At 39.2% G+C, this 13063-nt stretch overlaps 1 protein-coding gene across 2 annotated transcripts in view; it reads left to right on the top strand.

Annotated features, from left to right (window-relative positions):
• SPHKAP (SPHK1 interactor, AKAP domain containing) overlaps nucleotides 1-9403 on the top strand; it is a 63686-nt gene extending 54283 nt beyond the window's left edge. The window contains exons 8-12 of one of the 2 annotated variants that reach the window (XM_014877860.2): nucleotides 1742-1921; nucleotides 3783-3869; nucleotides 4862-4914; nucleotides 4999-5183; nucleotides 7215-9403. In XM_014877860.2, the coding sequence (XP_014733346.2) occupies nucleotides 1742-1921; nucleotides 3783-3869; nucleotides 4862-4914; nucleotides 4999-5183; nucleotides 7215-7358 (649 nt within the window). In that variant the 3' untranslated portion in view covers nucleotides 7359-9403. The remainder of the gene's footprint in view (nucleotides 1-1741; nucleotides 1922-3782; nucleotides 3870-4861; nucleotides 4915-4998; nucleotides 5184-7214) is intronic. The other variant, XM_088170762.1, reaches the window with a different exon arrangement.
• Nucleotides 9404-13063: the final 3660 nt, after the last annotated feature.

Raw genomic sequence — 13063 nt, 5'->3', positions numbered from 1 at the left:
GTTCTTCACACAAATCTGAATCATTTGTGGCATAGCTGTCTGGACTAAGTCTAGGCAGAAGTGAAAACCTAAAAATATATATAATGTAGCTTTGATCCACTCCTACTGCATGAAATTACTTGCTAGTTCAGATACAGGTACAGGTACATAGGAGCCCAGGCAGAATATCAAGCAGATATAGAGTCGGGGAAAAAAAAGCCACATAGGCCTTCAGCAATGATAAAAAAGCTGTTTCTTATATGTAGGCAGTGCAACAGAGCCAGTCCTGTCACAGTTACACAGAAACTGTTCCAAGTGACTGTTCACAAGTGGGGAACTGTCAGTTCAAAGCATCGCTGGTGTGAGATGTAATTGCATAATGAATCAAACAAAACCCAAAATGCCAAGAAACATCACCCACACAAATCTCTTGTGTTTTGGACCAAGTATCAGAAGCCACCTGTCCTGTACTAAGAACCTGAGCAGCACCCCTGTCCTGTGCCCTGGTGTCAGAGAGTGCAGGGGCAGAGTCCTGAGGGCTCAGGGGTTTGGCAGAGCTGATTGCCAGGAGAGCACAGCCCCAGGCAAGCAGGTCCCATTCCCCTGCCCAGGCTGCATCTCTGTCATCCAGCATTAATGCAGCAACTTCGGAGAGTGAGAGCTTGGAAAAAAGAGATACCCACAACGGTATTGTCTCAGTAGATGCCTAATCAAGGTAATTACTCAGGAGCAGTAGAATTTCTGGTGTGAATTCCTGCTTTAACTGAAGGCAGATGCCTTAACCATAACTACAGATAAAGGTCTGAAGGCAAGAACTTCTCTAGAGAGATCCTGCAGATCTGTGCTGTATTGTCAGTACAGAACATAGCATTGCTTTAATCCCTAAATTACAAATGCAGACTATCCAGTGAATATAACAAAACTACAGTTTTGCTTTACTTGTTATTCTGGTACTACAGTGCCAATTATTGGAGGGATTGATTGTTATTTTTCTTTGCATCAAAAGCTCAGTTTAGCTCTAAAAACTTAGCAAAAATGTAGTTTCTTTTTTTGTGTGTGTTTGTGAGAACATGTGTACATACATATGGCATACACACATGTGACATATGTCAAGTGTCAATTAGAAAGCATTTTTCCCTTAACCCTGTACTTTCTAAACTCAGTCTGGTTTCTGACTGTTGCAATATTTTGTCCCTCCCCAGCCTAAGCAGTGAAGATCCTAAGAAAACGGCATGCTCAGAATCATTGGTGATTCACAACCCACAATATTTTCCTATTTTCACTTATTTTGGTTCTATAATTTTAACAAAGTAGAAAACACTGTCAAGAAACTTATTCACCCATGAGCAGGACGGGGATTTAGTAGCAATATATATTTCCAAGAAATGCTGTCGTTCTGCAGTACCATCTACCACATATTTCAACCACGGATTGACTGAAGCATTAAGCAGTAAACCTTTTCAGTGATCAGATTTTTTATACATGCTAAATCTTTTTGTACAGGCTAAAACTTTTCTATGCATGCTTAAATCTAGGGTTTGTGTTTATTTATAGCAGTCATAAGAAAGTTCTTTTTTAAGAGCATCTCAGGCCATATGTTCTGCTGGACTCTCTGTATAAATTATAAGCTTGTCCAGTCTTCTGCATGTCTATAATTCTGCAGCTTGGTTGACTTTAATGAGCAGCATTGGCTGAGGATTGGTGGCACCAGTTTGTTTGCCTATATTACAATATCAATGTGCTTCCCCTATCACCCTGCCAGCACCAGTCCTCAGAGCAGATCGGATGCTGAAATCATAGGAGACACGAAGGCAGCTGAAGAATTCCCAGCCCATCTGAGCAGCAGTGAAGAAAGCACTGGCAGCTGGTCCCAGCTTGCCAACGATGAGGACAATCCTGATGACACCAGCAGCTACCTGCAGCTCAGCGAGCGCTCCCTGAGGTACCCACGTTGTGTCTTCTCACTGTACACTGTGCTCTGCCCACCAAGCCCACCCTGCATCAGCAGGGAGAGGCAACAGCTCGAGATTTACTCAGAATACTGTAGAGGATGTCTAATGGCAGACTTCATCTCTTTATTTTTTAATAAGGGAAAAAAAACTGCTCTGATTCTCAGCCAGGTCTTTTTACTACTGGTGAGTAGCTTAATTCAGACAAAGAAAAAAACCTCCTGGCACCACTGAAGTGTCTCAATCCTACAGCAAAAAGGCCACTGGATAAGTTAATTGCTACAGTCCTGCTTTTATTTGCTGTTGTTTGCATAATGTTTATTTTGGCACCTCCTTAGATTGACAAGACTGCCATTCCCACCAGAAATCTATGCACTGAGAACAAAGATTGAGCCCTGATCTGCTTATACTGGCACAGGGGTGCAAATTAAGAGAGGATGACCAATTTTTCCCTGAGTAGACAGAAAAATTCAAGAGCTCCTACGTTGTGATTTTTTCAAGTCAGGACAAATGTGTGTAAATGTTACTTAGTCCATGGAGTTCATATAGAGCGATGGTAGTTGGACTTCAGCCCTTTCACAGCATCAAATTGAGTAAGGTTTTTACTTCACATGCTCTTAGACCATGTTTTAAAATATTATCAAGTAATTACATCTTTCTCTTGAGTATTAAGATGACAAGGAGGGAAGACATTATGGTAATGAAGCAGGGAAAAGAAAGAGTCTCTGTCAGAGAGCACTGTTGGCTGGCTGAAATTACTGAACAAAACATGGCTGTCAGTGCAGCTGAACATTCATCCTGTTATTACACTATCAACCTTTAACAAAGTCCTTGGTCTGAGAGAGCTGAAGTATTGCACCTTTCAGCTCTGCACTGGAACAGAAATTGCTACAGCAAGTCTGAATGCATGGCATGCTGACAATGTCTCAGAACACCCTGATGGGGAAAGGAACTGTCTAATCAATCCTTCCAGTGTAGGGGAAAATACTATTAGTTGGTTTTTCAGTAAAAATTACGTGGTTCACAGTGACTTGCCACACAGAATTTGTTCATGGTAATTGACTTGCAGGCAGCAAATTCACAACTTGTCCATGAGACTATTACAGTACCTGCATAAACATTCACTGTCACATTTATAATGATGTTATAAAGTGAACTAGTAATATTTTTTCCAAATATCCCCAAGTTTGCTGCTTCATCCTTGTGAAGAAGCCAAAGAGAATACTTCTGTGTATTTGTGGTCCCAGTGAACATTGGCTTTGATTATAATCTCAGTCTTTCAGAGTAGTCACAAACATGAAGGGCCATCTCTGTACCTGTGGGTTCCATCAGATCCCAAACAGTGTTTGGGGTATGATGTAACACACTGACACTGCTGCTGGTTCCCAGTGTGGACTCACCCTGCAGGTAAGTGTATCATGGGCAGCCAGTGCCTTGCTTGAACTCCCTATTCAGAGGGAGCTGGATCTTTGCAGGCTTCTTGCAGGACATCTCTGTACCTGCTAATGCTTCTTTTCAGGGATTCAGGCAGACTCGGTTTTTGTTTGAGACCAAGTGTTCATTGCAGAAGCCATTCACAAGAAAGAGAGTCCACTTTTTTCCCCTCCAATTTACAGCATAACTTGATGCATTGATGCACTTGATACATGCTCAGTCTAGAACTATTTGAATAAAAACCTCATTACTTTGAGCAGAGTAGTGTGCTTCATTTAGGGAACCACTTGCTGAGCTCAACTGATTTTATGGACCAGGGCTCCTCCCCACTTTGTTTTGTACGGAAATAAATTTTTAGAAGATGTATGGAGACATGTTCAGCACAGCTTGGCACTAATACTTAAACTTTTGCTTTGTCAGCAATGGCAACAGCAGTACAACTAGCAGTCTTGGCATTATGGACCTGGAAATTTATCAGGAGAACGTGCCATCTTCTCCTATGATTAAGTAAGTAGTCACTGAAGTGAGACTTGATGTTTAGTCCAATTTTAACTGCAAATCATTTACGCCACTAAAACCGTGCCAAGCCCTGCTTTGCACCTGCTGCTGTGCCTGCCCATGCTTTCAGAAAAAAGCACATGCAGGTGTCTGTGCAGAGTGAGGGCACCAGACAGTGAAAAATTACAGGAAAACCCAGTCAGGTGGATCTCTTGAGAACACAGAACCATCAACCACCCTGTCTAGAAGACAGTTTTCTGTCATTGAACCTTCTTCCCTGAATAACTTCAAATATTATCAAAACTCTACTGCAATACCAAGGAAGGTCAAGCAAATAAGGACCAATTAAAAGCAATTTTAAAAAAACCAATAGCATTCTTCTCACTAATAATAACAGTAATAATTTGGCCCACAGTACATTTTACCTATTGTTTCTGGGAATTTTTCTACTGAACACACAATTTAATTATCAAGAGATGTGCAAGTACATCCTGCCTAAAGATCTTGGTACAACCTGCCAGCTGGTGAATGTCATTATGCAGCCAGGGCACACCCACTGCACAAACATACAGACTGTACATCACATACTGAACATGGCAACTTCCTGAAGTCAGTGACGTCAGAAAATTGTCACAGCAAAATACAGACATTGGAAATTCAGCATTTCCACCCTGGTTATGAGACTTGCTGTGTCTTACCATAATGTCATTTGCTTGTCATTACGTGAACTGTAAAGATACACAGATCCTGGTGAAACCTAATACATGATATAACTAATACCAGCAGTTCATCCTGCTACAGAAAAATGCTGCAATACAGTTTTTCCTGATTCACAGATTAAATAATGAAATATATTCAGCATTTTATTGTTTCATCATGTGTAACCTTTTTCTTGCAGTTTTCTAGGTCTTGCATTGAGGGAGAAGTTTATTCATCATGAAGCAATGTTGTAGACTGTTCCTAAGTATGACTAATAAGCTTTGTTGTTGTTTGTTTCTAAGTGAATTAGTAGAAGAAAAGGTTTTCCTTAAAGAACAGACAGAAAACACTGAGGGTAAGTTGAACCATATCACTTAAAGCATACAGTTTGAAGATAACACAGGAAATTGCACAGTAACTGGTGGGATTATTTTTCCAGAAAGTACTTCTGAGCTTTCAGTGGGAACAGCCAACTGTCAAAAGGACCTCCTGGTGATAAACTTTGATCTGGAACCAGAGTGCCCCGACGTGGAGCTGCGAGCCACCCTGCAGTGGATAGCTGCTTCTGAACTTGGAATTCCAACTATCTATTTTAAGAAATCTCAGGAAAACAGAATTGAAAAGGTAGTGTTTACAGAATTGGGCATACCATTAATGTCTACATAACTGTAGCAGTTATGATTTATTGAAGTTATTGAGCTTAAAAGCAGATGCAAAAACATCTTCATTACAGCAAGATGACAACACTAGTGTTGGTGAGAGAAAGGAATGAGAGGACAGGTGTGTCAGAACTTAAGGTATGTGAAATATGTAGTAGATTGTCTATGGCATAAGAAAATGTCACCTCCGAAGTCTCTATAGCATGCTTTGACAAATCACTTTTTCATATCAATGATACATTACATACTAATACTAATTACTAATACATACTAATGCCCAAGGCAGAATTAACAGTCCTTTATGTGGCTGCATTTGAAAGGTTGCACATGGTTTACATGGAGTTTAAGTATAAAGGTTTAAAAAATAAAAATAAAAAACATTTGTGTGTAGATATAACATGTACAATGATCTGCTACTTAGTCACTATAACGTGAAATGTTTGGACTTAAGATTTTCAGTCCTTATGCTGGTTCTGCCTTGCCTGTAACACCAATTACAGCAGCCTCAGGTCAGTCTGAACCTGTGCCTGGCTGCTCATAAATTGCTCCAGATGGGGATACAGCTTGTGGGGGCAGAAGTCTCTTTCCAGAGAGAGTGGACAGACACAGATCACTGAGAAACCTCCTGAGGTGTGAGAGCAAGCCAGAGCCAGGAGCAGCACTGAAATCCAAAACAGCCACAAGAAGTGCAAACTCTATTCCTGAATGATCAGCTGGTGCTCCTTTGTAGACCCCACCAAGTACCAACCACAGCATTTCAGGAAAGACCAAAAGAGACCCATTGCCAAGATCAGCAAGAGAGCTTAAGCTTTAAGACTTAAAAACATGTTAGTAGTTAAGTCAATTAATGAAAAAAGTATTACAAATCAGTATTTTGGTCTCTTATGGGAAGATCATTTTGAGTAGCAGAGATATTGTTTGATTTTCTTGAGTACATGCATTTGGGAATCATAAACATAATTTAAAATGCATTCAACAGCAACAGTCCAAATTGCATCTAATTAAAGAAACAGCTGTCAGCTTTACCCATGTGCTTTGGCAAACAGTTAATTCAATTGCAAAAATACACTAGAGAATAATGAAGCACATCCTGCCTACAACAGCGTTCATGGAAATCACGTGCCTATTAAATATCATTAAAATACATATTAAAAGTTTAGGCTGAAGTATGTAAATAGCAAACAGTTACACTAACTAGAGACACAATCTTTTATGCTTTAAAACTACAAACAGAAGGAGCAAACTAATTATTACTGTGAAATTCAAAGAAGTGAAAAGCTTTGATTTTCATTTATGTGCTTCAAAAGAAAAAGGGACCAGATGGATGACCCTGTGAAGCCCATTATTAAGTACCAAGTGGACAAAACTCAGGATTTTTTTTACAGCTGCTTAAGAACAATATATTTAAACTCTGGTTTCTCTGGAAATTTAAAAAAAATGGTCAAACACAGATACTATGTTTAAAACACAACTATGATAAATGTCTTCATGTGACAAAATTACACAGAATTCTCTCTCACCAGTACCATTTGAAGATTTAAAATACTACAGGACGTATATATGGAAATACAGAAAATTAGGCATAAAGTAAAATATAGCTAGTGGTAATGCAAAAATATTTTTTAAGATGAATAATCACACTTCCATTATTTGACAATGAGTTGTTGATAACATGGCAAATAGTGATCCTTTATCAAACTGACTTTATCTGTTTTTACTTTAATTACAATAAATAAGAAATAATTGACAGAAGCAGTTAGTTTAGAAAATGTCATGAGAGCCCATCAGTCTTCGGGGAGCTATGGAACTGAGAAATGAAGTTTTTATGAATAACAAGAACATTGATGTTGCTGTGCACTGAATGGTGTCCACTCCCTCATACAGCTGTGCATTTACAAAGGGTGGGCCAACAAGAGTTTGTGTGTATGCATTCCACAAAACCTTAGAAAGTGTTCACCAAATTCCACATGTATTTCATTGTGTTTTTTTAATTTAGTTTCTAGACGTGGTGCAGTTAGTTCAGCGGAAGTCCTGGAAAGTGGGGGACATCTTCCAAGCCGTGGTGCAGTACTGCAAGCTCAGCGAGGAGGGCAGAGGGAGCACACCCAGCCTGTTTGACTGGCTGCTGGAGCTGGGTTAACAAGCTTTGCTGGTTCAGCTTTTCTGTTTTGTTCCAGTTTAAATAAGCAGTGGTTTGTGTAATGCTCTGATTTCTGAACATCACTGAATAAAGTGTGCAAAGATGTACAAACTCTACAAGAACAGCACAAGTCCGTGCCACAACTGACCCAGGAGCAAAGTGAACCCGAATTTATTGTGTCTTTCTGTGTCATGAGGGACTCTTGACATGTTGTGCTATAGGATGCACTGTGCTATGAGGGGATGGATTTTTTGCCTTTTGAATTAATGAACTACACAGTAAAGGCTTAATTATCGACTATATTCAATTTTCATCAATTTGATTAGGGTAAAATGAGATAGTACCCTAACATCCAGTTTTAAAACATCACTGATATTTGTACAGTTTAACTGTTAGAAGTAGAGTGTGTTTCAGAATGCCTGGAGACACCCTTGTCCCTAGATAAGTAGAATTTATGGGTTTTTGAAATCCCCATAATCTGCTAAGGGGTAAAAAAGCTTTTGAACACGTAACACCTTTGCAGTTAGACAAGACAATAAAAAGCTGCTGAAAACACATTTCAGTTTCTTCCCATGTGTTTATTTCTTTTCCATAGCTGTTCCTGATTCCTGCAACCTTCCCAAAGAAATAAAATCCAGTCTCTCAGTTACTTTCCTTAAAAAGCTGATTCCTTTTCCCTGGGAAGCAGTGCAGTTCAGTACAGCTAAACCTGCTAGATTGCAGCATGCAGCTCTGCAAGCCAGGGCAGCAACCCTGTCCTGCCCCAGCCCTGTGACCTTGGGCGAGTCATTTCACCTCTGTGCCTCAGTGTCCCTGCCTGGCAAAAGGGAATCATGATAGTACAGTTGTTACCTAAAGTGCTTCTGCTGAAAGCACTGTGTAACATTCTACATATCAGTTAAAAGCAGTAAAAAAGTACTATTTTAATTTTAGTGTAATCGAATAAATTGTTAATGAGGTGAAGAAATGCATATCTGAAAAGAGCACCATCTTGTCCTAAAAATCTCAATGTTAATTTTTGTAACTTACAAGAAAGCAAAATGTTTGTTAAAATTTTAGCAGACATATGTGTTCATTTTTAAGATAACTGTTGGGACTATATGTGAGAGTTCACATTCCTATAACATTTCTATAATTGTTTGATAAGATATACTCTGCTATTGTCCTGTTGAGATGATCTGTTGGTATCATGCACTTACTAATACATTCTCTTCACTCTGCCAAAGAGATCAGGTGTGAATTTAAAGGTAAAAAAACCTTGTGACATCACAGCTATTCTGCAGTTTGTTACTTTGAAAACACTTGCTTTTCATCTCTTCTACCCAAATAGTGGAATAGAATACCTGCCTGCTTTTCCCAAAAAAAAAAATATTTAAGAGAAGTTTTATTTTCCATATAACAGTATATGCTTCTGTAATATTTCTTGAAAAAAAACCTATCCTTTTGCACTAAATATTTTTGAAAATTTTGAAGTAGTTTTAAATAATTTATGAAAAAGAGCCATATTCTCAGTTTTATCTTTAAAACCATTACAAAACTTGCATGATTGCATCACTCATTTGTTACAAAATGCAAATTGTTAGTGATTTAAAATCTAATGTGGAGCATTAAATAACATGAGTAATTCTCAATCTACTCTGCAGTATAAACAGAACAGGAGAGGTCACTTTACACTCAAAATAAAGGTCAGTTTATTGCAAACACTGAACATAACTGGAGTCACTGGGCCAACCCCTAAGAACTGCTGAGCATCTGTAACTCCCACTAACATGAGTGGCAACTCTGAATGCTCAGCATTTCTGAGCTAATGAAAAGCACTGAGAATTATAGACTTAAAGTGCTTTGTTTGAGTTAATAAATGGGAAAGTGTATTTCTTTTTAAACCAAATACAGTTAGTTGTCAGTATACAATTTTTTGTTGTGATAGAATAAATGTTTACAAAGCACAAATATCATGACAGAGTTGTAACAGTGTGATGCAGTTTCTCTGTACAGTAGTTCTTAATGTTGCAATTTATTCAGAAATAAATTTATGTTATAATGTGTGTCCTCTTTGCCTTCCTAAAAGGTTTACAAATGGGCTATGGATTTTTTTGACCTATTAAATATTTGCCTGCTATCCCTGGAGCTTCTCAAACTCTGCTTCTCAATGACAAATCTGATCCATGGCTCTGACCGAAGCAAGCCAGAGCAAGGTCCAGGTCCTGCCTCAGTGCCAAAGCTCCTTGGGTTCCACAATTCATTTAAGACATACAAGGCTAGGCATATCATTCTTAGTATCACAACAAAATAAAGAGAAATGATACCCTGATTGCCTAGAAGAACTCCCAATGTACAAACCTCAATTAGTGGTCACTCTGGCTGCTTTCAGGACCTGCAAAAGCGAGCAGGAGAGTGGGGAGACAGAAGTTCAGAGTTTCCTCTCCTTGTGTGAGCTCGCAGGGGCTTTTACTGCAATATTGCCTAGATACCACAGGTACTTCTACACAGAAAAGGAAACGATTACTTCACTGAAAAGATCAGAAAAGCACTTGCCCATTCTTAATACTTTTCAGTTTTTAAAAGTGGGTATTAAATACACCTAAATGAGAACAACACACAGCTGTGGGTAAAAATCTCCCTGTACATGAGCACGATGCAGGTTTTTAGCAACATCGAGGGTGGATGCTCACTATCTTTCTGGATAAAAACTAGGATATAACAAATTAAAATCATATGAGCCAGATTCAAAGCAAACAAAAAGAGATGAGAAGTTATCAAATGAGAAGATGCAGGACCTGTACAGAGGTTTGAGTAGGAGCTGGAGAGTTCTTGCAGAAGATGTCTCGGGGTGCCCTGGTTGTCAGAGGCCCCCCCATGGGAGCAGCAGCCTGGGCTGCAGTGCTCCCCTTCCTGGAGGTGGCTTCAGGGTTGATTCTACCACCCATATAATGAAGAAATGTAGATCTGCTACTCTTCAAAAGGCAATGCTACTGTATTTGAATTAGATCTTTTAAAACTTCATTTTTAATGTTGTGTTTGTGTAATGTTGAGGTTACTATACCTCAGTTTTGTTTCTATATATACCTCTGAAGAATTTTGTTATCTTCAAGTAAATTAACCATTTATGGTCTGTGATAAAAATAGTCACCTGTTAAATTCAGTAGATAACTTTTCAGAAGAGGCCAGTTTTACAGTTGCTCTTGCCCTGTTTCATGCAGAGCATGACAGCAATGTCACTGTGAATCCTGAACTTTTCAAAATAACACAGGAGAAAAAACCCACCAGTCCATTGAAATAAAGAACCCACATGACCTACTTAAAACAAATTGCGGCTCAGAAGGAAGGCACATCCATACTAGCCCATTTAAGAATTTGAGTCAAAACTGTTCCTAAGCCTTCACCACATATGAACAAACCTACACCACCACTATTTTAGTTTTCCCAGTCCACTCTAAACCCAATCATCACAAGGAACAGGCCCTCAGAAGGCAACTTGCTGTGCAGCATTTAGCAGGACAGACAGTTATATTAGACAGCTGGACTATCAAACTAATTAAAACAATTTGCAGTGAAGACAGGGCTGGCGGCATCCTCCTCCCAGCTTCAGCTGAGAATTAGATAGTAAAGTGCAGCAAACTGGAAAATAGGAGCAGGATATATTTCTACATCCTTTTGCTAACTACCCAGGAAATGTGAGTGATTCCACTGAAGGAGACAAAAAAAAAAAATTCTCACAAAATGCCACCTTTAAAACATGAGTGGGTGTGAGTATTACTGTCATCACCTATTCAGGAAGAATTTGAATCTTACACGTCCCAAGTCCAAGTACACATCATGTGCTTACATGGAAATCCCCATCCTTGTGAAATGTATGTTCTGTCCTTGAGCAGTAACATGACACAAACTTTTCCCAGAAAAACAGAACAGAGGTTTATCCTGAAAGGATTTCAAAGGTCTAAAGGACAGAAAGAATACAGGAAATATGATTTCTACAGTGACAAGCCTTACTAAAGCACTTCAGGGCTCTCCTGAAGTAACCCTTTTCAATAAAGTCACAGGAAGCCAAGTTTGTCAGCATTTCAGGGTAATGTTGAAAGCTACATCTCACTCCAACCACACAGTGACTAAAGTAGCACTTGCATAGTATAAGGTATGCAGATTTTAAAAGTGCCAGGTAATAGAGGTAGAACATACACATTCACCATTTTGGCTGAGGGACTAAAGTGGAATCAAAGGGATAAAGCTGCTGCCAAACCCACAGAATGGTTCCAGGAAGCTACATTTATGTGATACATTCCTAATGTATGTCTCCATAATTTATTAAATCCACATATGGGTAAACCAAGGTGCAGAGAACCTAACATCAAAGCATTCACAGAGAGTATCCGGAGTACTGCTGAAGCTCCTAGAAGGCACCAAGCCAGCACCCTTTGCAGCAGTGCTGGAACCACACCAGATGTGAAAATATTTCACATGTGAGCCAGAAACTTAGATAACTTAGCCTGAAAAGCAGCTCTACACACTTAATCTAGGAAAAATGAGAAATAGAACCCAGATGGTCTGCCAGTTCAATGCTTACTCTATGGAACCTCAACTCACAATTTCTTGCAAAAATAGGACGAGAGCTTGAAGCCAAAAGCTATTACAGACATCTGATTCACTAGCATAGTATAAGAAAAAAATCATAAATGAAGAGGCAACAGGAAGAAAACCAAATTAAAAGATTAAGGGGTTGGGGGGAGAATCTTGTTCCTACTCACAGTCCAAAGAATATTTTCTACTTTTTGATAGTTCACAGCAAGTCAAATTTCAGTTTTTAACTATATAGCAGTAGTTGTATACATCAGCTGGAAATCTCCCAGGTCACAGGTGCCCATTAATGTAGGGACATTGGGCAATTCTAAACCAACATGTAACAGCACTGCCCTTCCTGGCCCTTTCAATTCCAACTTACTGACATACATTTTGGACATCTGAAGGTTTTGCACAAAAACCCAGGAAGCACCACAGGCATTACAGAGATATTTGTGTCAGCCACTTTGCCAACTGGTAAAAGTTCATTTTTAAAATTATCTGCAATTCTCTGCTCACTTCTCCCACAGCATAGCACTACTTGAAATAACGAGGAAATCTGCCAAGTGATGACAGACACTTTTGTTTCTTCATTTACACACAAGGGTGCTGGCAAGCACTCAGAGGTAGTCACAACACATCAGCTTTAGTAACTTTCTACTAAATTTAACAACACTTAGAAAATTCCACAACCCAGAGATATAGAATATAAACAAAATATCTCCAAGTTCATTCTCTGCAGTACACTTACTTTTTCCCTCATTGCCTCTTCATCCTTCTTTCAAGTCTGCTGGAGAAGATGAGTCAGTTCTATCCTTCACTATGCCTGCAAAGAGCAACTACATTTCCAGGTGCTCTCAGGAAATGGAATGAGCTCTGCATAGGTGAAATCTATTGGAAATTTCTCTGGGATGTAAGCCTGGCTAAAAGCTCATTGAATGCTGCTAAATAACTTGCAGGAGTTTCTCATCCACTTCTCAGTTTATGTCAGGATCCTTGGCTTCCAATCTTTTGGTAAGCAGAGTTTCTTCATGCTGGACTTAATCACTGGGCCAGGATTCCAAGTTTAATTCATCACTGATTTGGTTTTTTTTTACCTCAGTTCAAAACATGACAATGAGGACTAAGCAGAAAGGAATGGACTGAATGGA

The sequence above is a fragment of the Sturnus vulgaris genome, chromosome 10, assembly GCF_052056855.1.
Source record: "Sturnus vulgaris isolate bStuVul1 chromosome 10, bStuVul1.hap1, whole genome shotgun sequence".
Taxonomy (NCBI): Eukaryota; Metazoa; Chordata; class Aves; order Passeriformes; family Sturnidae; genus Sturnus; species Sturnus vulgaris.
This window is presented reverse-complemented; position numbering and strand designations above follow the sequence as displayed.